Source organism: Bombina bombina, chromosome 7 (assembly GCF_027579735.1).
Source record: "Bombina bombina isolate aBomBom1 chromosome 7, aBomBom1.pri, whole genome shotgun sequence".
NCBI classification, from domain to species: domain Eukaryota; kingdom Metazoa; phylum Chordata; class Amphibia; order Anura; family Bombinatoridae; genus Bombina; species Bombina bombina.
The window spans coordinates 453,395,040-453,420,858 of NC_069505.1; the positions used below are offsets into that span (position 1 = coordinate 453,395,040).

At 41.4% G+C, this 25,819-nt stretch overlaps 1 protein-coding gene across 1 annotated transcript in view; it reads right to left on the reverse strand.

The window, feature by feature from the left end:
* LOC128666700 (zinc finger protein 250-like) overlaps positions 1-25,127 on the reverse strand; it is a 174,206-nt gene extending 149,079 nt beyond the window's left edge. Inside the window, exons 1-2 of the mRNA XM_053721439.1 lie at positions 25,006-25,127; positions 8,746-8,853 (exon numbers count right to left, since the gene is read on the reverse strand). Of these exons, the coding sequence (XP_053577414.1) occupies positions 8,746-8,853; positions 25,006-25,051 (154 nt within the window). The 5' untranslated portion in view covers positions 25,052-25,127. The remainder of the gene's footprint in view (positions 1-8,745; positions 8,854-25,005) is intronic.
* Positions 25,128-25,819: the final 692 nt, after the last annotated feature.

The following is a 25,819-nucleotide window of genomic DNA, read 5'->3' on the forward strand; positions in this document are numbered from 1 at the left end:
CTGTGTGCACAGCCCCAGCACTTATAAACTAGACACTGCAGTAAACTACATGAGAGAGCAGTAAGTAACTGTGTGCACAGCCATAGCACTTATAAACCAGACAGTAAACTACATGAGAGAGCAGTAACTGTGTGCACAGCCCCAGCACTTATAAACCAGACCGTAAACTACATGAGAGAGCAGTAAGTAACTGTGTGCACAGCCCCAGCACTTATAAACCAGACCGTAAACTACATGAGAGAGCAGTAAGTAACTGTGTGCACAGCCCCAGCACTTATAAACCAGACAGTAAACTACATAAAAGAGCAGTAAGTAACTGTGTGCACAGCACCTGCACTTATAAACCAGACAGTAAACTACATGAGAGAGCAGTAACTGTGTGCACAGCCCCAGCACTTATAAACCAGACCGTAAACTACATGAGAGAGCAGTAAGTAACTGTGTGCACAGCCCCAGCACTTATAAACCAGACAGTAAACTACATGAAAGAGCAGTAAGTAACTGTGTGCACAGCACCTGCACTTATAAACCAGACAGTAAACTACATGAGAGAGCAGTAACTGTGTGCACAGCCCCAGCACTTATAAACCATACAGTAAACTACATGAGAGCAGTAAGTAACTGTGTGCACAGCCCCAGAACTTATAAACAAGACAGTAAACTACATGAGAGAGCAGTAACTGTGTGCACAGCCCCAGCACTTATAAAAGAGACCGTAAACTACATGAGAGAGCAGTAACTGTGTGCACAGCCCCAGCACTTATAAAGCATACAGTAAACTACATGAGAGCAGTAAGTAACTGTGTGCACAGCCCCAGCACTTATAAACCAGACAGTAAACTACATGATAGAGCAGTAACTGTGTGCACAGCCCCAGAACTTATAAACCAGACAGTAAACTACATGATAGAGCAGTAACTGTGTGCACAGCCCCAGAACTTATAAACCAGACAGTAAACTACATGAGAGAGCAGTAAGTAACTGTGTGCACAGCCCCAGCACTTATAAATCAGACAGTAAACTACATGAAAGCAGTAAGTAACTGTGTGCACAGCCCCAGCACTTATAAACCGGACAGTAAACTACATGAGAGAGCAGTAAGTAACTGTATGCACAGCCCCAGCGCTTATAAACCAGACAGTAAACCACATGAGAGCAGTAAGTAATTGTGTGCACAGCCCCAGAACTTATAAACCAAACAGTAAACTACATGAGAGCAGTAAGTAATTTTGTGCACAGCCCCAGCACTTATAAACCAGACAGTAAACTACATGAGAGCAGTAAGTAACTGTATACACAGCCCCAGCACTTAAAAAACAGACAGTAAACTACATGAGAGCAGTAACTGTGTGCACAGACCCAGTACATATAAACCAGACAGTAAACTACATGAGAGAGCAGTAAGGAACTGTGTGCACAGCCCCAGCACTTATAAACCAGACAGTAAACTACATGAGAGAGCAGTAAGTAACTGTGTGCACAGCCCCAGCACTTATAAACCATACAGTAAACTACATGAGAGCAGTAAGTAACTGTGTGCACAGCCCCAGAACTTATAAACAAGACAGTAAACTACATGAGAGAGCAGTAACTGTGTGCACAGCCCCAGCACTTATACACCAGACAGTAAACTACATGAGAGCAGTAAGTAACTGTGTGCACAGCCCACCAGCACTTATAAACCAGACAGTAAACTACATGAGAGCAGTAAGTAACTGTGTACACAGCCCCAGCACTTATAAACCAAACAGTAAACTACAGGAGAGAGCAGTAAGTAACTGTGTGCACAGCCCCAGCACTTATAAACCAGACAGTAAACTACATGAGAGAGCAGTAACTGTGTGCACAGCCCCAGCACTTATAAACCAGACAGTAAACTACATGAGAGAGCAGTAACTGTGTGCACAGCCCCAGCACTTATAAACCAGACAGCAAACTACATGAGAGAGCAGTAAGTAACTGTGTGCTCAGCCCCAGCCCTTATAAACCAGACAGTAAACTACATGAGAGCATTAAGTAACTGTGTGCACAGCCCCAGCACTTATAAACCAGACAGTAAACTACATGAGAGCAGTAAGTAACTGTGTGCACAGCCCCAGCACCTATAAACCAGACAGTAAACTACATGAGAGCAGTAAGTAACTGTGTGCACAGCCCCAGCACTTATAAACCAGACAGTAAACTACATGAGAGCAGTAAGTAACTGTGTGCACAGCCCCCCAGCACTTATAAACCAGACAGTAAACTACATGAGAGCAGTAAGTAACTGTGTACACAGCCCCAGCACTTATAAACCAGACTGTAAACTACATGAGAGCAGTAAGTAACTGTGTGCACAGCCCCAGCGCTTATAAACCAGACAGTAAACTACATGAGAGAGCAGTAAGTAACTGTGTGCACAGCCCCAGCACTTATAAACCAGATAGTAAACTACATGATAGCAGTAAGTAACTGTGTGCACAGCCCCAGCACTTATAAACCAGACAGTAAACTACATGAGAGAGCAGTAAGTAACTGTGTGCACAGCCCCAGCACTTATAAACCAGACAGTAAACTACATGAGAGAGCAGTAAGTAACTGTGTGCACAGCCCCAGCACTTATAAACCAGACCGTAAACTACATGAGAGAGCAGTAAGTAACTGTGTGCACAGCCCCAGCACTTATAAACCAGACAGTAAACTACATGAGAGCAGTATGTAACTGTGTGCACAGCCCCAGAACTTATAAACCAGACAATAAACTACATGAGAGAGCAGTAAGTAACTGTGTGCACAGCCCCAGCACTTATAAACCAGACAGTAAACTACATGAGAGAGCAATAAGTGTGTGCACAGCCCCAGCACTTATAAACCAGACAATAAACTACATGAGAGAGCAGTAAGTAACTGTGTGCACAGCCCCAGCACTTATAAACCAGACAGTAAACTACATGAGAGCAGTAAGTAACTGTGTGCACAGCCCCAGCACTTATAAACCAGACAGTAAACTACATGAGAGAGCAGTAAGTAACTGTGTGCACAGCCCCAGCACTTATAAACCAGACAGTAAACTACATGAGAGCAGTAAGTAACTGTGTGCACAGCCCCAGCACTTATAAACCAGACAGTAAACTACATGATAGAGCAGTAACTGTGTGCACAGCCCCAGAACTTATAAACCAGACAGTAAACTACATGATAGAGCAGTAACTGTGTGCACAGCCCCAGAACTTATAAACCAGACAGTAAACTACATGAGAGCAGTAAGTAACTGTGTGCACAGCCCCAGCACTTATAAACCGGACAGTAAACTACATGAGAGAGCAGTAAGTAACTGTATGCACAGCCCCAGCGCTTATAAACCAGACAGTAAACCACATGAGAGCAGTAAGTAATTGTGTGCACAGCCCCAGAACTTATAAACCAAACAGTAAACTACATGAGAGCAGTAAGTAATTTTGTGCACAGCCCCAGCACTTATAAACCAGACAGTAAACTACATGAGAGCAGTAAGTAACTGTATACACAGCCCCAGCACTTAAAAAACAGACAGTAAACTACATGAGAGCAGTAACTGTGTGCACAGACCCAGTACATATAAACCAGACAGTAAACTACATGAGAGAGCAGTAAGTAACTGTGTGCACAGCCCCAGCACTTATAAACCAGACAGTAAACTACATGAGAGAGCAGTAAGTAACTGTGTGCACAGCCCCAGCACTTATAAACCATACAGTAAACTACATGAGAGCAGTAAGTAACTGTGTGCACAGCCCCAGAACTTATAAACAAGACAGTAAACTACATGAGAGAGCAGTAACTGTGTGCACAGCCCCAGCACTTATACACCAGACAGTAAACTACATGAGAGAGCAGTAAGTAACTGTGTGCACAGCCCCAGCACTTATAAACCAGACCGTAAACTACATGAGAGAGCAGTAAGTAACTGTGTGCACAGCCCCAGCACTTATAAACTAGACACTGCAGTAAACTACATGAGAGAGCAGTAAGTAACTGTGTGCACAGCCATAGCACTTATAAACCAGACAGTAAACTACATGAGAGAGCAGTAACTGTGTGCACAGCCCCAGCACTTATAAACCAGACCGTAAACTACATGAGAGAGCAGTAAGTAACTGTGTGCACAGCCCCAGCACTTATAAACCAGACAGTAAACTACATAAAAGAGCAGTAAGTAACTGTGTGCACAGCACCTGCACTTATAAACCAGACAGTAAACTACATGAGAGAGCAGTAACTGTGTGCACAGCCCCAGCACTTATAAACCAGACCGTAAACTACATGAGAGAGCAGTAAGTAACTGTGTGCACAGCCCCAGCACTTATAAACCAGACAGTAAACTACATGAAAGAGCAGTAAGTAACTGTGTGCACAGCACCTGCACTTATAAACCAGACAGTAAACTACATGAGAGAGCAGTAACTGTGTGCACAGCCCCAGCACTTATAAACCATACAGTAAACTACATGAGAGCAGTAAGTAACTGTGTGCACAGCCCCAGAACTTATAAACAAGACAGTAAACTACATGAGAGAGCAGTAACTGTGTGCACAGCCCCAGCACTTATAAAAGAGACCGTAAACTACATGAGAGAGCAGTAACTGTGTGCACAGCCCCAGCACTTATAAACCATACAGTAAACTACATGAGAGCAGTAAGTAACTGTGTGCACAGCCCCAGCACTTATAAACCAGACAGTAAACTACATGATAGAGCAGTAACTGTGTGCACAGCCCCAGAACTTATAAACCAGACAGTAAACTACATGATAGAGCAGTAACTGTGTGCACAGCCCCAGAACTTATAAACCAGACAGTAAACTACATGAGAGAGCAGTAAGTAACTGTGTGCACAGCCCCAGCACTTATAAATCAGACAGTAAACTACATGAAAGCAGTAAGTAACTGTGTGCACAGCCCCAGCACTTATAAACCGGACAGTAAACTACATGAGAGAGCAGTAAGTAACTGTATGCACAGCCCCAGCGCTTATAAACCAGACAGTAAACCACATGAGAGCAGTAAGTAATTGTGTGCACAGCCCCAGAACTTATAAACCAAACAGTAAACTACATGAGAGCAGTAAGTAATTTTGTGCACAGCCCCAGCACTTATAAACCAGACAGTAAACTACATGAGAGCAGTAAGTAACTGTATACACAGCCCCAGCACTTAAAAAACAGACAGTAAACTACATGAGAGCAGTAACTGTGTGCACAGACCCAGTACATATAAACCAGACAGTAAACTACATGAGAGAGCAGTAAGGAACTGTGTGCACAGCCCCAGCACTTATAAACCAGACAGTAAACTACATGAGAGAGCAGTAAGTAACTGTGTGCACAGCCCCAGCACTTATAAACCATACAGTAAACTACATGAGAGCAGTAAGTAACTGTGTGCACAGCCCCAGAACTTATAAACAAGACAGTAAACTACATGAGAGAGCAGTAACTGTGTGCACAGCCCCAGCACTTATACACCAGACAGTAAACTACATGAGAGAGCAGTAAGTAACTGTGTGCACAGCCCCAGCACTTATAAACCAGACCGTAAACTACATGAGAGAGCAGTAAGTAACTGTGTGCACAGCCCCAGCACTTATAAACCAGACAGTAAACTACATGAGAGAGCAGTAAGTAACTGTGTGCACAGCACCTGCACTTATAAACCAGACAGTAAACTACATGAGAGAGCAGTAACTGTGTGCACAGCCCCAGCACTTATAAACTAGACACTGCAGTAAACTACATGAGAGAGCAGTAAGTAACTGTGTCCACAGCCATAGCACTTATAAACCAGACAGTAAACTACATGAGAGAGCAGTAACTGTGTGCACAGCCCCAGCACTTATAAACCAGACCGTAAACTACATGAGAGAGCAGTAAGTAACTGTGTGCACAGCCCCAGCACTTATAAACCAGACAGTAAACTACATGAAAGAGCAGTAAGTAACTGTGTGCATAGCACCTGCACTTATAAACCAGACAGTAAACTACATGAGAGAGCAGTAACTGTGTGCACAGCCCCAGCACTTATAAACCATACAGTAAACTACATGAGAGCAGTAAGTAACTGTGTGCACAGCCCCAGAACTTATAAACAAGACAGTAAACTACATGAGAGAGCAGTAACTGTGTGCACAGCCCCAGCACTTATAAAAGAGACCGTAAACTACATGACAGAGCAGTAACTGTGTGCACAGCCCCAGCACTTATAAACCATACAGTAAACTACATGAGAGCAGTAAGTAACTGTGTGCACAGCCCCAGAACTTATAAACAAGACAGTAAACTACATGAGAGAGCAGTAACTGTGTGCACAGCCCCAGCACTTATAAACCAGACCGTAAACTACATGAGAGAGCAGTAAGTAACTGTGTGCACAGCCCCAGCACTTATAAACCAGACAGTAAACTACATGAGAGAGCAGTAAGTAACTGTGTGCACAGCCATAGCACTTATAAACCAGACAGTAAACTACATGAGAGCAGTAAGTAACTGTGTGCACAGCCCCAGAACTTATAAACCAGACAGTAAACTACATGAGAGAGAGCAGTAACTGTGTGCACAGCCCCAGCACTTATAAACCAGACAGTAAACTACATGAGAGCAGTAAGTAACTGTGTGCATAACCCCAGCACTTATAAACCAGACAGTAAACTACATGAGAGAGCAGTAAGTAACTGTGTGCACAGCCCCAGCACTTATAAACCAGACAGTAAACTACATGAGAGAGCAGTAAGTAACTGTGTGCAAAGCCCCAGCACTTATAAACCAGACAGTAAACTACATGAGAGAGAGCAGTAAGTAACTGTGTGCACAGCCCCAGCACTTATAAACCAGACAGTAAACTACATGAGAGCAGAAACTGTGTGCACAGCCCCAGCACTTATAAACCAGACAGTAAACTACATTAGAGCAGTAACTGTGTGCACAGCCCCAGCACTTATAAAGCAGACAGTAAACTACATGAGAGAGCAGTAACTGTGTGCACAGCCCCAACACTTATAAACCAGACAGTAAACTACATGAGAGAGCAGTAAGTAACTGTGTGCACAGCACCTGCACTTATAAACCAGACAGTAAACTACATGAGAGTAGTAAGTAACTGTGTGCACAACCCCAGCACTTATAAACCATACAGTAAACTATATGAGAGCAGTAAGTAACTGTGTGCACAGCCCCAGAACTTATAAACCAGACAGTAAACTACATGAGAGAGCAGTAAGTAACTGTGCGCACAGCCATAGCACTTATAAACCAGACAGTAAACTACATGAGAGAGCAGTAACTGTGTGCACAGCCCCAGCACTTATAAACCAGACAGTAAACTACATGAGAGAGAGCAGTAAGTAACTGTGTGCACAGCCCCAGCACTTATAAACCAGACAGTAAACTACATGAGAGCAGAAACTGTGTGCACAGCCCCAGCACTTATAAACCAGACAGTAAACTACATTAGAGCAGTAACTGTGTGCACAGCCCCAGCACTTATAAACCAGACAGTAAACTACATGAGAGAGCAGTAACTGTGTGCACAGCCCCAGCACTTATAAACCAGACAGTAAACTACATGAGAGAGCAGTAAGTAACTGTGTGCACAGCCCCAGCACTTATAAACCAGACAGTAAACTACATGAGAGAGCAGTAACTGTGTGCACAGCCCCAGCACTTATAAACCATACAGTAAACTATATGAGAGCAGTAAGTAACTGTGTGCACAGCCCCAGAACTTATAAACCAGACAGTAAACTACATGAGAGAGCAGTAAGTAACTGTGCGCACAGCCATAGCACTTATAAACCAGACAGTAAACTACATGAGAGAGCAGTAACTGTGTGCACAGCCCCAACACTTATAAACCAGACAGTAAACTACATGAGAGCAGTAAGTAACTGTGTGCACAGCCCCAGCACTTATAAAGCAGACAGTAAACTACATGAGAGAGCAGTAACTGTGTGCACAGCCCCAACACTTATAAACCAGACAGTAGACTACATGAGAGCAGTAAGTAACTGTGTGCACAGCCTCAGCACTTATAAACCAGACAGTAAACTACATGAGAGAGCAGTAACTGTGTGCACAACCCCAGCACTTATAAACCAGACAGTAAACTACATGAGAGAGCAGTAACTGTGTGCACAGCCCCAGCACTTATATATCAGACAGTAAACTACATGAGAGAGCAGTAAGTAACTGTGTGCACAGCCCCAGCACATATAAACCAGACAGTAAACTACATGAGAGCAGTAAGTAACTGTGTGCACAGCCCCAGCACTTATAAACCAGACAGTAAACTACATGAGCGCAGTAAGTAACTGTGTGCACAGCCCCAGCACTTATAAACCAGACAGTAAACTACATGAGAGCAGTAAGTAACTGTGTGCAGAGCCACAGCACTTATAAACCAGACAGTAAACTACATGAGAGCAGTAAGTAACTGTGTGCACAGCCCCAGCACTTATAAAGCAGACAGTAAACTACATGAGAGAGCAGTAAGTAACTGTGTGCACAGCCCCAGCACTTATAAACCAGACAGTAAACTACATGAGAGCAGTACGTAACTGTGTGCACAGCCCCAGTACTTATAAACCAGACAGTGAGTAAAGTACATGAGAAAGCAGTAAGTAACTGTGTGCACAGTCCCAGCGCTTATAAACCAGACAGTAAATTTCATGAGAGAGCAGTAAGTAACAGTGTGCACAGCCCCGGCAGACTCTCACATATTACTACTCAGTACTCACCAGCAGGGAGGGACCTATGTATTTCAGGCGGATGACTATTTATGTCATCTGTCTCATCCTCTTCCTTCACATTTAACAGCCCAGTGTTCGGGTTTTCCTCTAGACGCCCTGTAATTAGAGCAGGAAGTTACCTGATAGTCCACAGTACAGGGTGTAACATAAACTTATATAACAGAAGTCTGTACATTTAATAACCCAGTGCCGGGTTTTACTCTAGACACCCTGTAATTACAGCAGGAAGTTACCTGATAATACACAGTACAGGGTGTAACATAAACTTATATAACAGAAGTCTGTACATTTAATAGCCCAGTGCCGGGTTTTCCTCTAGACGCCCTGTAATTACAGCAGGAAGTTACCTGATAGTACACAGTACAGGGTGTAACATAAACTTATATAACAGAAGTCTGTACATTTAATAGCCCAGTGCCGGGTTTTCCTCTAGACGCCCTGTAATTACAGCAGGAAGTTACCTTATAGTACACAGTACAGGGTGTAATATAAACTTATATAACAGTCTGTACATTTAATAGCCCAGTGCCGGTGTCTTAAATTAAACCATCTACCATAGGAATTTATATACTACGTCACTTCTGGTGACGTTTAATCAGCTGGTGGAGGCTTGTGGCGCTCACTGCGCATTCACTAGAGGCCCAAACTCCTTACAACAGCTGATGAGGAATTATGTGGCACGTGCACGTTACTGGTTACAAAATCACAATGAACAAGCGGTCTGTCATTGGATTTTGTAACCAGAAAGGGTTCCATTCCATTCCTACGTGTAGACGCATAACTTTAGAACAACATAGCATATGTGTTTTTTGTGACCTTATACGCTGCTATTACCGTGTGGTATCAACCAGTGTGCTGCACATTATATAGTGTTCATATCCTATTTCTAAAGGTGTTTTACAACTGTATCTATGGAACTACTTGACGATCTAAGCTCTTATAGAGCACCCGTTGGCTTGTGATTTCACCCGGCTTTTTACATATCCTGCATTTTCAGAATAGATTTCTCAGCCATATAACATACTCCTCTAGTTTATAGTGAGGATTCAGTTTGCGCTTGATATATACAGCCCTATGGTATTGCTGCAAGCATACTTTAATGCTTGTTTTGCCTTTATATAAATTTATATTTTATGTTATGAATAACTTGCTTCCTAAATGGTTGTAGTAGCAACTTATTCCTACATGGAATGGAACCCTTTCTGGTTACAAAATCCAATGACAGACCGCTTGTTCATTGTGATTTTGTAACCAGTAACGTGCGCGTGCCACATAATTCCTCATCAGCTGTTGTAAGGAGTTTGGGCCTCTAGCACATGCGCAGTGAGTGCCACAAACCTCCACCAGCTGACAAACGTCACCGGAAGTGACGAAGTATACACATTCCTACGGGTAGACGCATAACTTTAGAACACCGGGTTATCTTCTAGACGCCCTGTAATTAGAGCAGGAAGTTACCTGATAGTACACAGTACAGGGTGTAACATAAACTTATATAACAGTAGTCTGTACATTTAATAGCCCAGTGCCGGGTTTTCTTCTAGACGCCCTGTAATTACAGCAGGAAGTTATCTGATAGTACACAGTACAGGGTGTAACATAAACTTATATAACAGAAGTCTGTACATTTAATAGCCCAGTGCTGGGTTTTCCTCTAGACGCCCTGTAATTACAGCAGAAGGTTACCTTATAGTACACAGTACAGGGTGTAACATAAACTTATATAACAGAAGTCTGTACATTTAATAGCCCAGTGCCGGGTTTTCCTCTAGACACCCTGTAATTACAGCAGAAGGTTACCTTATAGTACACAGTACAGGGTGTAACATAAACTTATATAACAGAAGTCTGTACATTTAATAGCCCAGTGCCGGGTTTTCCTCTAGACACCCTGTAATTACAGCAGGAAGTTACCTGATAGTACAGTACAGGGTGTAACATACACTTATATAACAGTCTGTACATTTAATAGCCCAGTGCCGGGTTTTCCTCTAGACGCCCTGTAATTACAGCAGGAAGTTACCTGATAGTACACAGTACAGGGTGTAACATAAACTTATATAACAGAAGTCTGTACATTTAATAGCCCAGTGCCGGGTTTTCCTCTAGACGCCCTGTAATTACAGCAGAAAGTTACCTGATAGTACACAGTACAGGGTGTAACATAAACTTATATAACAGTCTGTACATTTAATAGCCCAGTGCCGGGTTTTCCTCTAGACACCCTGTAATTACAGCAGGAAGATACCTGATAGTACAGTACAGGGTGTAACATAAACTTATATAACAGAAGTCTGTACATTTAATAGCCCAGTGCTGGGTTTTCCTCTAGACACCCTGTAATTACAGCAGGAAGTTACCTGATAGTACACAGTACAGGGTGTAACATAAACTTATATAACAGAAGTCTGTACATTTAATAGCCCAGTGCCGGGTTTTCCTCTAGACGCCCTGTAATTACAGCAGAAAGTTACCTGATAGTACAGTACAGGGTGCAACATAAACTTATATAACAGTCTGTACATTTAATAGCCCAGTGCCGGGTTTTCCTCTAGACGCCCTGTAATTACAGCAGGAAGTTACCTGATAGTACACAGTACAGGATGTAACATAAACTTATATAACTGTCTGTACATTTAATAGCCCAGTGCCGGGTTTTCCTCTAGACGCCCTGTAATTACAGCAGGAAGTTACCTGATAGTACACAGTACAGGGTGTAACATAAACTTATATAACAGAAGTCTGTACATTTAATAGCCCAGTGCCGGGTTTTCCTCTAGACACATAACAGAAGCACTTATCGGTAGGTGCACTATGAGCACTTTGCATGAAGTTTACCTACCAATCACTGATCATATGAACACTTTTTTTTAAATTTATTTTTTTCAAAATTTTTATTGTGGCAAAAATAGGAATCTGACACAAAAAGAAAATTCAGCAGAGTCAGTAATGAAGGAGGCACGCAGGCCTCTACAATCTAACAGATAAACTGTAGAAACAATAAGTGAATATCTCACACATATCTTATATGCATACAGTAACATCTGATCTTAAATAGTGATTAAAGATGAGGAAGGGTGGGAGAGGGAGGTGGGGGAATAAAGGAGGAGGGGGAAGATAGGGTACTTATCTACTGGTAGTCCAGTTTTAGGAGTCGGCTACAACATTGTGTACCCAGACGGTGTCATAACATGCTCCCCAGTCAGCCGAAGTGAGCTCGAATAAGTCTGACCTGTCTAACACTTGAAATATACCTTTCTACATTGTGTAGATATATGCCATTGAATTTAATATCATAGACCAGCTAGTTGAGGACGTGGTTTTCTACGCCTTGGCGATTGCCGTCTTAGTTGCGGTTAATAGGTATATGGATAAGTAAGCCTGGTGTTTAGGGAGAAAATGAGTACCAAGGTGGAGAAGGGCATTAGAGGGAGTCTTGGGGAGACTTATACCTAGACCAAGTATGACACGGAAACAGGAGTTCCATAGAGGTGCGATTTTAGGGCATTCCCACCAAATATGTAGAGTATCACCTATCTGTCCACAGTCGCGCCAGCACAGAGGCGAGGCAATTCCATACATTTTGGCAAGTCTTGTGGGATATAATACCAGTGCGTCAGTAGCTTGTAATAGGTCTCAAATAATGTGACACAATGTAGGGCCTTTTTTGTGAGGATTATAGTAGACTGCCAAATTTGTGAGGAGAAAGTGGCGTTAGGGAGTAGCTCCCATTTGATTAGGTGAGGTAGCTTGTTGTCCCACTCTGTGTTACCTATAAGGGTGTGGTGCAGGGATAAAGGTCTACGTAATCCATTATCTTGTTGCCATACAGTTTCGCACAGTGTGCAAGGGTGGAACAATTCAGGTTTAAAGCCCCAGCTTGTCAGGAAGCTCTTCAGCCTATGTTCATATTTCATGTACAGGGGTATAGTAGAGTCAGCATGTATTTCTTCTAGCGTACGGAACCTCGGTTGTGGGTAAGAGGACCAGAGGTCTGAGGCCACCTCCACTCCTAGCTGTGTCCACTTTTGGGGATGGGAGTCAGGGAGACCTAAGAGTAAACTCGCAAGGGAGGTAACCGGAGAGGGGTGTGGGGCTATGCGAGGATAATGTCTAATCTTGTCCCACATCCGCAAGCACTCACAAATTATGGGGTTAGTGATGTTTAGGGTTCGTCGGGAGTGGGGATGTATCCATATTAAGTCATGTAGGTATATATGGTGTGGAGTCTGTAGAATGAGGTGGCGCAATGTAAGTTGCTATCCCCTATGTGATTATTGGTTTAAATATATTGATTGAAAATGTATATAAATGGGAATTAATTATCCCTCAATTGAATATTCCTTCAAAAATAAGCACAAATAGACTATGTATATATAAATAATATGAACAATTTATTAAGTTCTAATGGAACAATATATATAGAAATACATAAAAAAGATGCACCAGTGCTATCTATACGGTAAAATTCTAAAATACATGCATATGTGTCTGATTCGTAAAAACAATTTGATACGATCAAGTTGGTATAAAACACTGACATAAACGCTCAAATTCTTGATATAGACGGTGTCAAAGGATAATCTATATGAGCAGTGCACTCATTAACCAATGAATAAGTTAGCTGATTGTCTCTTAAGTCTATTAGCAAATAATAGTGCAGCAAAAGTTTGCAAGGTGATTTATGGATACAGTGTATCCCGTGTTACCTTACAGTGTATCTGACAGATGACACTTTGTGTTAAAGGTAGACTTGTCCTAGAGTTCAAACTGAGATCCTCCTAGCGGTCAGTGACCGGTTGTGGTTTGGTGAATAGCCGCTCTGTCTGCGGGGATCCCTTTAGCGTTTATTCCTCAGCGGGTTGTCCTTAATACGGTCTGTGTTTGACCGTTTAGTTGAAAATGCTGGGTTTTAAACTTGGATGTTGGTACCTATGTTGCCACGTAAGTCGGTACTTGTTGTCTTCTTCTTGGGTTTGTTCTTCTTTCGGTCAGTGACCGATTGCTATTAAGGTATAGCTTCTCCTTCTGCCGGGTTGCTTTGCGGTTTAATGCGGGTATAAGTATCTCCGCTATAAAATTCTTTCTCCGGAAAAAAGTATATCCTTATTGTTGGGCAAGAGTATGCTGCTAAATATGCATACGCTGGTGGGACTTGCCGGTTTTGCTGGAGGTGGAAGAGTTGGTTTCCACACTGGAAACTGGAAGCACTCCTCTTGTTGTCTGTGTCTTGGTTTGCCACAATCAGTGTGGCTGTAGCTCGGGTATCAACGCGTTTCGGCAGTTGCTGTCCTTGTGCAGGAGCCTGAGAGCATTCCAGGAGTTAACAAAGTTAACGATTAGGCTTTAAATAGCCAGGAATCCTTCATACCGGTATCTTGAGAAAGGCTGCAAAGCCGAAACGCGTTGATACCCGAGCTACAGCCACACTGATTGTGGCAAACCAAGACACAGACAACAAGAGGAGTGCTTCCAGTTTCCAGTGTGGAAACCAACTCTTCCACCTCCAGCAAAACCGGCAAGTCCCACCAGCGTATGCATATTTAGCAGCATACTCTTGCCCAACAATAAGGATATACTTTTTTCCGGAGAAAGAATTTTATAGCGGAGATACTTATACCCGCATTAAACCGCAAAGCAACCCGGCAGAAGGAGAAGCTATACCTTAATAGCAATCGGTCACTGACCGAAAGAAGAACAAACCCAAGAAGAAGACAACAAGTACCGACTTACGTGGCAACATAGGTACCAACATCCAAGTTTAAAACCCAGCATTTTCAACTAAACGGTCAAACACAGACCGTATTAAGGACAACCCGCTGAGGAATAAACGCTAAAGGGATCCCCGCAGACAGAGCGGCTATTCACCAAACCACAACCGGTCACTGACCGCTAGGAGGATCTCAGTTTGAACTCTAGGACAAGTCTACCTTTAACACAAAGTGTCATCTGTCAGATACACTGTAAGGTAACACGGGATACACTGTATCCATAAATCACCTTGCAAACTTTTGCTGCACTATTATTTGCTAATAGACTTAAGAGACAATCAGCTAACTTATTCATTGGTTAATGAGTGCACTGCTCATATAGATTATACTTTGACACCGTCTATATCAAGAATTTGAGCGTTTATGTCAGTGTTTTATACCAACTTGATCGTATCAAATTGTTTTTACGAATCAGACACATATGCATGTATTTTAGAATTTTACCGTATAGATAGCACCGGTGCATCTTTTTTATGTATTTCTATATATATTGTTCCATTAGAACTTAATAAATTGTTCATATTATTTATATATACATAGTCTATTTGTGCTTATTTTTGAAGGAATATTCAATTGAGGGATAATTAATTCCCATTTATATACATTTTCAATCAATATATTTAAACCAATAATCACATAGGGGATAGCAACTTACATTGCGCCACCTCATTCTACAGATTACTTTAAACTTTTGGGATAACAGTTTTTAGGTGTGCAATATTCCCTACTAATCTCGCAGTCTAACCTACTTTTCTGTATATATATGGTGTGGAGGCCTGTTCAATAGTTTTCCATTTGCTGAGAGAGTTTGTTGCTCCCCATTGGGAGATATGTGTGTCAACATTGCCCCCTCATAGTAGCGGAAAATAGAAGGGGAGGCTATCCCTCCACAATGTAGAGGGCTTTGTAGAATTTTATGTGCTACTCTAGGGGATTTATGCTGCCAGATGTATTTGGTAAACTCACTTTGAAACTGGTGAAGCAAGTATCTGGGGATTCTGATAGGGAGACACCTAAAGAGATATGTTATTTTAGGTAAAAAGGACATTTTGAGGGCTGTGAGTCTACCTATCCAGGAAATGTATGTATAGTCCCATTTATTTTTCAGGGTGCGTAGTTTGGAAAGTAAAGGGTGATAGTTATCCTTGATGATCTGAGGTATGTTATGCGATAACTTGAACACTAGATGCGTAACAAAATTATTAACACAATTGTCCTTGTGTTGGTTTTTTAAGGCATTTGATCACAGTTTGGGGTATGCCCCATGTAAAAATTTCAGTCTTATCTAAATTCAATTTATAAAAGGACAGATGTCCAAAAGAATCAAGGATATATTTGAGCCTAGGAAGTGAAGACAGAGGGTCTGATGAGAAAATTGTGACATCATCAGCGAAAAGGGCTATTTTGTGATTTGTACCATGTAGGGTGATGCCATCGATATGTTTATCCAATCTGATTTTTTCTGCAAGGAGCTCAATTGCCAAGGTAAATAATAAGGGCGAGAGGGGACATCCATGTCTAGTTCCACTGGAGATTATGAAAGAGGGTGATTGATAACCTAGCCCTTTCACCGTCTCTGTGGGAGTAGAGTATAGTGCTTGAATGGCTGTCCGGACACTCTCTGGGAAACCAAAGGTTTTAAGAACCTCCCATAAGTAACTCCACCTGACTTGATCAAAAGCCTTCTCTGCATCCAGTGAGATGACAAAGAAAGGCCTATTCAATCTGGTAGATTCAGTGAAGATATTGAGTAATCGCCTAGTATTGTCGGGACCTTCCCGGTTGGGTATAAACCCTACTTGGCCAGGTCGATAAGGTGGGGAAGCAAAAGAGAGATACGGTTGGCTAGCAATTTAGCATATATTTTTACATCTAAATTAATCAGGGAAATTGGCCTATAGCTGGAGCAGAGAGATGGGTCTTTCAGGGGTTTGGGGATGGTAATAATCGTGGCTTCCAAAAATTCACTAGAGAACTTGCCTTCCTCTTTAGCTAAATTAAAGAGCCGAAGGAGTAAAGGGGAGAGTTCATTAAGATAGGTTTTATAAAAAAATACCGGAAACCCGTCTGGGCCTGGGGTTTTGAAAGCTTTCATATTTTTAATGACACCTTTAATTTCCCTAAGGGTAAAGGGAGCTGTGAGGGATTTGCGGCGTTCATCTAGGAGAGTTGGAAGCTTTAATTTTTCCAAAAACGCTCTGATGTCTGAGGGAGTGGCTGATGTGTGATCTACTGACTCTTCTATATTATATAGTCCCGAATAAAATTTAGCAAAACACGTGCCTATTTGCGATGGTAGTTGGTAAGTCTGGTTCCCAGATTGTATGTGATGGATTCTACTGGTACTTGTTCTGTGTCTTAATTTATTGGCTAGGAGGGAATCGGCTTTATTGCTCTTATAATAGAAGAGTTTCAGTTTTAAAAGATTGGATTGGGTGTTCCTAAGTTTTGTGATTTGCTCCGTGTTGAAGACCGAAGGTGAGGCCTGATTGGAAAGTTCTAGGCGGCGTAATTCAATGTGGGACTGGGACAGGGACAAACCAGACTGCTTTTTCAAGTGGGCTTGCCTCCTGATAATGAGGCCCCAGATGGTGGCCTTAGCGGCTCCACAGAGAGTGTCATCCCTGACCAGCTTGTTATCATTTATTTGAGAATAGAACCTAATGTTCTTTCTAAGTTCCTCTCTGAAAGGGACATCTGAGAGAACCTGATGGGGGAGGCGCCAGGAGAATTTAGACCCAGAGTTTTTTTGTCAAATTTAGAGCTGCTATCACAAAATCGTGGTCTGATCATGGACACAGAGATATTTTAGCGTCTTGGACTGAATCTAACGTTTCCGCAGAGCAGAAAATATAATCCAACCTAGTGTATATTTTATGTGGGTGGGAGAAGTGGGTGTAGTCCCTATCCCTGGGGTGTAGGGATCTCCCTATGTCATAGTAATTGAATTGGATGATGGTCTGTCTGAAGGTGGACCAGAGCTGTGTGGAGTGGGAAGTCTGTTGTGTAGGTTTGTTGGTCTGTCGATGGTGGGGTCCCAAGTCATATTGAAATCACCTGCTAGTATAACTCTACCAATTTTCACTCAGTCTACTGCTAGAAGTGTTCGTTTTAAGTATTTGGGTTGGTGGGAGTTGGGAAGGTAGACAGATACCAGTGTGTAAGGGACATGATCAAGTTCACAAACTAAGATTAGGTACCTGGCTTGGGGGTCTTTAATGACCTGAGTACACTGGACGGCTAATCTCTTGTGAATCAAAAGTGCGGTACCTCTAGCTTTTCGTGAGAACGAAGCACACTCTAACGCAGTATAATCCTTGGATATTGTATATTGGGGGCCATCAGAAATCCAGTGAGTCTCCTGAAGAAATACTACATCAAGGTTGTGGTATTTGAGAGACCTGGCCAGTAAACTACATTTGTGCGGGGAGTTTAAACCTCTAACATTGTGTGTTAGGAGCTTGAGTGAGGGCATGTTGGCCAGTGGTAAAGAGTGGGAGTCAGAAAAGAGGGTTGTGTAGAGGGGAAGGTGGATGGGGTTAGGGAGTAGAGGTATATGGGGAAGGGGGAGTGGCGGAAAAAGTCCGCCTTAGCGGAACCCTAGCGTGAGTTTCTGTTGGGGGGGGGGAGAGAAAAACAGTAAGAAGCAGAGGTCAACGATGTTAACCCTGCTCCGCAGACACAACTTACTTAAACTTGTACTAGCAAAGGTGCAATAAAATAGATATGAACAGTGCAATAGCAAACATAACTGGGGTATGCCTCGTAAAGGGTATATAAACATTTCAACTAGCATTAGCTTTAAGGCATTCTCCATAAAAAAGGAAGTCCAGCACTCTAAAGAGCAACATCTTAATATAAAAAAAAAAAAGGAAAAGGAGTGATGGAGTTCAAGTTGGGCTTTGAGGTGGATTGGTTTTTGGCCTTTTTGCTCTTTGCTCCTTAGAAGTCCATTCAGGAGCCAATGTTCTCAATTTAGGGTGAGTAGCTGGTTGTGGAGGAGACATATCTGAGCGAAGACCCCAGGTCGCAAGAAGAGTCAATCCCTGAGGTAGAGAAGATATCACGTGGGTTTGGTTATCTTTCGTGACTACTAGGTTTGTTGGATGGCCCCAGCGGTATTTGATGTTAGCCTTACGGAGAGTTGATGCGACTGGCTGGTAGGTTTTGCGATACTGCAGGGTATGTATAGAGAGATCCGGCAGGAGTATAATTTCACTAAACTTCTCTGACAGGGATGGCTTCCTGAACGCCGCCTGCATCAGCCTGTCTTTGTAGACAAAACTATGAAAGCAGACTATTTACTCCCTCGGTTTCTCCATAGGTACCGATCTGGATCTCAAGGCTCTGTGAGCTCTCTCCATAGTGTCAACTAAGCCTTCCGGGGTACCTATGAGTTCAACATAAAGTTCTTTTAGGAATGTTTGCAGGTCAGGTGTCCCAACACTCTCAGGGATCCCTCTAAAGCGTATATTGTTCCGCCGGGATCTATCTTCAATGTCCGCCATATTAAACTCCAGTTGTGTTAGTTGCTCTGCTAGATTTTCTGTGTAGGATAGGAGACTGGTCTGGTCGACCGCTATATCGTCTTGTTTACGTTCAAGTGCATCAACCCTTTCGCCTATCTCAGAGATGTCTTTCTTCAATTCTGCAGAAGTTCATTGGATCTCTTGAGTGATGGAGCGCGTCTGGTTAGCTAGCATCTTCTGTAAGGTAGATTTTGTGATAAAATTATGTGAAGGGGCTGCTGAGTGAACACTAGACAGATTCATCATCGGGTGATTCAGGGTCACTGAGCTCTGCATTCGGATCTATGTTGGAAACCTTTCCAGATTGGGTTAAATGATCGTATACTGTCTTTTTGGTGACAGTAGGGGTCTTCGTTTGTCTCCTAGAGGTATGAGGCATCTTTAAGGATTACAAAGGTCAAACTCCTGTTAGAGTAAAAGTTGTTAAATGGCCCTGCAAAATTACCCTTTGAAAGACAAGTTGACTAGAATAGATTGTGATATTTTACATTTAGTAACTGCGGAGCAGGGATGGGTGACGTCCCGTCGAGACTCCTAGGACATGGTAGTTAACTTATTGACTAGATAGGAAGTAATCCTGGGTCTGGGAGGAAAGTTAGTTAGTTGTAAACTGCTGCCTAGGGCCGGAGGGGGGAAGGCAGAGAGTTTAAGGCTTAAAGTGAAAGTAAAGTTTTGGTTTGTTGAATGAATATTTTAACATATTATGTGACCAACATTATAGTCGCTAACTTTGTTTTAAAAAAAATAAAATTACTTTTAAATAAATCTTATTTTTATTCTGACCGTTTTTTCGCCGCTTCCTCCTCCCCCTCGCTTTCTTCCGGCTTTGTCTATGAAAATTATTTATGCGCTCGCAACCTCCGTAAGCGTAACTAAGCGTGCGCGTTCTCTATCTGCAAAACTATGCGCATGCGCAATTATACCATCTGTACTCTGATACATTATATCAATGTTTCAGTTTCTTCATTCAGCACTCTGTATTTGGAAATCTTACTGAGCAGCATCGCGTCTTTCATAGAATCCCCATAGACAACAATGAGCAAAATGTTATGTTCCATTAATTAAAAATCAAATGTTGCAGTGAAAACACATCGTTTTGTAGAAATAACAAAGTATGAAAATTGAAAAGGTTATATGGAATGGAATTGGATATTATAGTCAAGTCAACCAAAAAGGAAATATATAATTTGCAAACTTTTATTTATTAGCTTGCAATTTTGTTTACTTGATATTAGAAATGAATTAAAAGATGCTCCATAAAATCAGGATGCAGGTAAATCACATAGCTTTGCATCAAGACTAACTATCTTTGCAAAATGAAAAGCTGATAATCAAAGCCATTCTATATTATAGTGTATAGTCAAGCAAAAAACAAATAAATATTTGTAACATCTTTTCTTTCTTAGCAATCGATTGTTTGTTCATTGTTATTAGAAACTTGTAATTCATTGCTGAGAGCAATGAATAAAGAATGTTTTGCTAAGAAAGAAAAGATTTTAAAAAATAGTTATTGCTTTTTTCTTGAGTAGACTAATATAGAATTGCTGTTCTTATCAGCATTTCATTTAGAAAACTTTGTTAGTATTGATAGGAAAGAATAAGATTTATATGCATCCTTTGTTTTTCAGCAATGAATTTAAAATTTATTACAAGCAAAGGAATGCAGATAAAGAAAATTGCTTTGCATCAACACTTACGATGTTTGCATAGTGTAAGGATGATAAGAAAAGCCATTCTATATTAGTCTATGCAAGAAACAAACTATAAATCTTTGTAAAATCTTTTCTTTATTTGCAAGATATTGTTTATGCCTTGTTATCTGAAACTAGTAATTCATTGCTGAGAGCAATGACTAAAGAATGTCTTGCTAAGAAAGAAAAGATTTTAACAAAAAGTTATTGCTTTTTTCGTGAGTAGACTAATATAGAATTGCTGTTCTTATCAGCATTTCATTTTGCAGACTTCGTTAGTATTAATAGTAAAGAATGTGATTTATCTGCATCCTTTGGTTTACAGAAATGAAGTTCAAATTTATTACAAGCAAAAGAATGCCAATAAAGCAGATTGCTTAGCCTACACAATAACGATGTTTGCAAAATGTAATGCTGATATTAAAAGCAATTCTATATTAGTGAGGTCATCTCCAAAGAAAAAAAAAAAGTTGTAAAATCTTTTCTTTCTTATCAACAAATAATTTTGTCATTGTTATCAGCAATGAATTTAAATTTTATAACAATAAAAGGATGCAGAGAAAACACATCGCTTTGCAGTTTGCAAAATGAAAAGCTGATAAGAAATGGAATGATATATTTTAGTCAAGTCAACCAAAAATGAAATATATCATTTGAGAAGTTTTATTTCTTAGCTTGCAATTTTGGTTCATTAATATCAGCAAATGATTAAAAGTTGCTAATAAAAATAAGGATGCAGATAAATCACATTGTTTTACATCAATACTAACGATGTTTGCAAAATGAAACGCTGATAATCAAAGCCATTTTATATTATAGTCTACAGTCAAGAAAAAAATAAATTAATATTTGTAAAATCTTTTCTTTCTTAGCAAGAGATTCTTTGTTCAAGAGATTCTACAAATCTTTATTTATTTTTTGCCCGACTAGACTATAATATACAATAACTGTTATTATCAGCATTTCATTTTGAAAGCTTCATTAGTATTGATGAGAAACAATGTAATTTATCTGCATCATTTGCTTTTTATAGTTTTAACAAGATATAAGTAATATAAAGCTATCAACAAAAAAACATTGCAAATTATTTATTTCTTTTATGTTGAGTTGAATATAATATATAAATGGCTTTATTTTCAGAATTTCATTTCGGTAACATATTTATTATTTATTGAAATCGATTTTATGTTCTGGATACCTTGCATTTAAGAAAATATAAATTAATTGATGATCTAAAAACAATACATTATGGTAAAATAAAAAAGAAAACATTGCAAATGCAATTCTTAGTTTTAAAAGAGAAAAGTTGCTGTAGGTAATCGGAGCGAAACAAATGTTGCAGATTTGTTGCCGTCTGAGTTCCTTGGCAGCTCCTTCTTTGACTACAACCCAAATTTTATAATGCGCATGCGCGAAACAAGGACGCGCGAGCTTGGAAATTGAGGAGGAGAAATTGTCATGCATGCGCATGTAAACCGCAATGTTTATGACGAAATTTGACGGCCGCCTAACGGCCAGAAAATCAATTGGATCTCTCAAGCACGTGATAGTTATTTAGAAAAAAAAAAAAAGTGTACGGGTTGTTTTTCGGAAAGCCGATTAGAGGACAAAAACATTAGATATCACAGGTAATTTATGTTTTAGAAAAAATTGATGAATGAAACTTATATTAATTTGCCTTCATATCTATAATTATTTGTAATAAAGCGTTTGACTTTACCTTCACTTTAAATTGAGGTAAGTTACAAGGCCGACTGCACTCGTATTAACAGTCTACCAATGCCTTACAAGTAACACACAAGGTAAAGGAACTTGGTGAGTAGGCTGATGCGGGACTAGCAAAAATGGGCAGCTAGGGATATTATGATCCCAAACCCCAACAGCGCTCAAAGCTTGTCACTCATCAAGGGCCAATTGGTTCCCTCTCGACTCGGGGAGCAGGGGATACGACCCGAAGGAAGGGGAAAGGGGAAGTGGAAGTGACCAACCCAGACTAGCTGGGTTGGAAATGGTGAGTCTCAAGGGGTCACACTTATTACAGTACCCCAATCGGGATTACAATTTTAAGCACAACAAAAACAAGGTACATGAGAACCAACTAATTGTATCTTATCAACCCTGGAGGCCTGTAAAAACAAGGTGTTAGAGCAAGTATGAAATGACACTAGACTTTGGGCTACTGACCCAAAGACAGCAAAGCTGACGCAGCAGCTATAGACAGATAAAACATAAATGAGTGCAGCACAGATGGTAAATAGTAAGTCCAGGACGGCCCTTGTGGAGGCTGCTATTAGCAACGCTGTGGGGGACACACAGTCTTAAGTGTCCCAATATGGGTGGAAATTGTAAGCAGTCACTCCTTATTAAATTGCAAAAGAGGGCTCACGTATGAGAAGCACTAGGTGACTCAATGTGGACAGAGGAAGTCTGCTGTAACAGTGAGGGTTAGTACCCCCAGTGCTATGGGAGGGCCTGCAAGGTTCACAGACGGAGAGGGTGGCCAAATAGGAGAGATAAGTGGTAGTCCCAAAAAGGTCTCCAGAGGAAATATGGACCATTAAGAGCGTCCCCCTGCTGATGGTGTAGGTTGAAGGTGGCCAGGGACTCAAGTGAGCTGTGATGCAGGCTGAAATTACAACTTTGAAAGGAGGATCATAGTGTATAGATGTAGCTGGGGAGGGAGGGGTAGGCCTAGATATATAAATCACTGTGGGATAGAGGTAAGCCTGTGGAGGGAACAAACCCACTATGGTGCCATAAAAGTGTGTAAACGTGGGGCTATGCCTGGTGGCCGTAATGCAGAGTAACTGTAGGGATCAGCGTAAAGGTAGAATAAAGGATAGCCAGAGTCATTGATCTCACCCAATTGGACTCAATAGACAGGTTCCCCAGCTCAGCAGGATTCAATGTAGATATAGCCGGTGTAGACCGCACCGGACCCACTCAGGCAGCAGTAGGCTCCCTCAAGCCCCACAGCTTCCACCCCGACAGTTCCTTAGGTGTCTCTGAGGCAGACAGCAAGTAAGCTTCTATAGCACCAGAAGCCCCTTTGCCTAAGTAACGTGATCCCATAACAGATTTCCCCTTATCACACTATGGCAGTTCTTACATCAGCACAAAGATATGCTGTAAACCTAGAAATTAATAGCAGAGCTTTAGGGTGCACTGTTTCCACTTTCCCCTTGAGAGTCTTTGATTACTGGCCTTTGCGGTGTATGTGACCCAGCTCTGTATCAAGTGCCTGCTTGTGGGCTAATTAAGGTGCTGCGCATTTGCTGGGCAAAATGGCGGCTTCCCCTTCACTATAAATATCTCACCAGGTACTTGATCCTGTCGCTGCCCACACTTTACCTGTAGGACAGATGATCCAGACGAGTCCAGGAGGCTGGTTGTCCCTTGAGATTGTGGGTCTCTTTGTACCCGGTGTTGTCGTGTAGGCCGGATAGTCCGTCAGCATGGGAGCACTTCACTGAGTAGTCTGCTGGATTTAGCTGCAGTACTCTGTCCCCGATGCCTCCTGTGGATCTCTGCACGTCAACTCTGGAGCGGAGTCCCGACCCTCCGGAGTTCTAGAAGTGGAGTGTTCAGGCGGAGAGCTTATAAGCTGGATGCAGCGTCAGATACAGGGCCCAGGTAAGCAGTAGGAATCCGGAGTCTCCTCTTCTAATAAATCCACCTGTCCTCAGTAGTTACCGAATCCGGGGCGGAGCCCCAACCCTCCGGATCGGCAATCAGCAGGTATGGGGATGTGGGTCCGGATAACACCATGCTAGTAGGCCGCACTCTCTCTGTGTCGAAGTTCCGCTGAGGGTGATATGACAGACAGCCTCCGTGTGCCGAGTGTTGCTCTAATATCCCCAACCTTAATCAGGGAGTCGTAGCCCAAAATTTGTCTATAAATTCAGTTATTAAGAGCTCTCTTATTCATTTAAGCTACGGAGCTCCTCTAGAGTGCGACCACTCTCACTAGCGGTTAGCTCCGCCCCCGAACACTTAGATTTTAATACTGGACGGGAACACACAGTGTTTTTTGTTACTGTAAATATTATCCCCTTGTGATGACAAAACCAGGTGACATGTGACGTCCTGCTTATATATATATATATATATATATATATATATATATATATATATATATATATATATATATATATATATATATATATATATATATATATATATATATATATACACACATATACATACATACATACACACACACACATACACTGTATATGCACGTGACATCCTGCTTACCTCTGTGTGCATCAGGAAGCTCTGAGGTTTGGTTCTTGTCAGACATTGTCTTGTTTAGCAACTGAATTTGTCAGATATTCTTATAATGTTTCTCCTTTACTGACGCAGTGACGCTTATTGTACGTGATCTTCACAGTAACCGGAGCCTAAACAGAGAGAGAGAAAGAGAAAAAAGAGAGGGTCTCGTGTACAGATCATTATCATAGGGGGAAAAATTGTGAATTATATGTGACCAATGCCCTTATATGAGCATCATACACAGACCAGGATTCAGACGTCACTCTGCTTGGTCACAAAGGGATTAAAGTGAATAAAACTGATTAATCCAGAAAACAGCGATTATCGAAAAAAAATATGAATACATAAATTGTTACAACTCGACATATTTTGGGCGTTATTTATCGCTCTCGCTCACATGTTAACTCCGCTAGAAGTAAGCTTTTTGCAAGCGTCGAGTAGCACTCGTTAAGTTGAAAGTAAAACGTTTTTGCTCATGCACTAAACCGTGAGTAAAAAGCCGGATTTCAGATATCATAAGCATGTTAACGTAGTTCCCTTATAGACGTAAATGGAGAAAAACAAGTGGAAAAACAAACTCAAGCACCCTACTCGCACGCAAACACGATCGCATTTTCTCAAGTTCGCTAACTCTACATGAAAATAAGAATATTTCACATTCCAATATGTTCTATTTATTCTTAAATTATTTCTATATATATCTGAGGGTATTTTGGTACAATATATATTTATACCTATATATGTAGATGATTATATATAGGTATACATATATACTTAGGAATATCTATTTATAAAT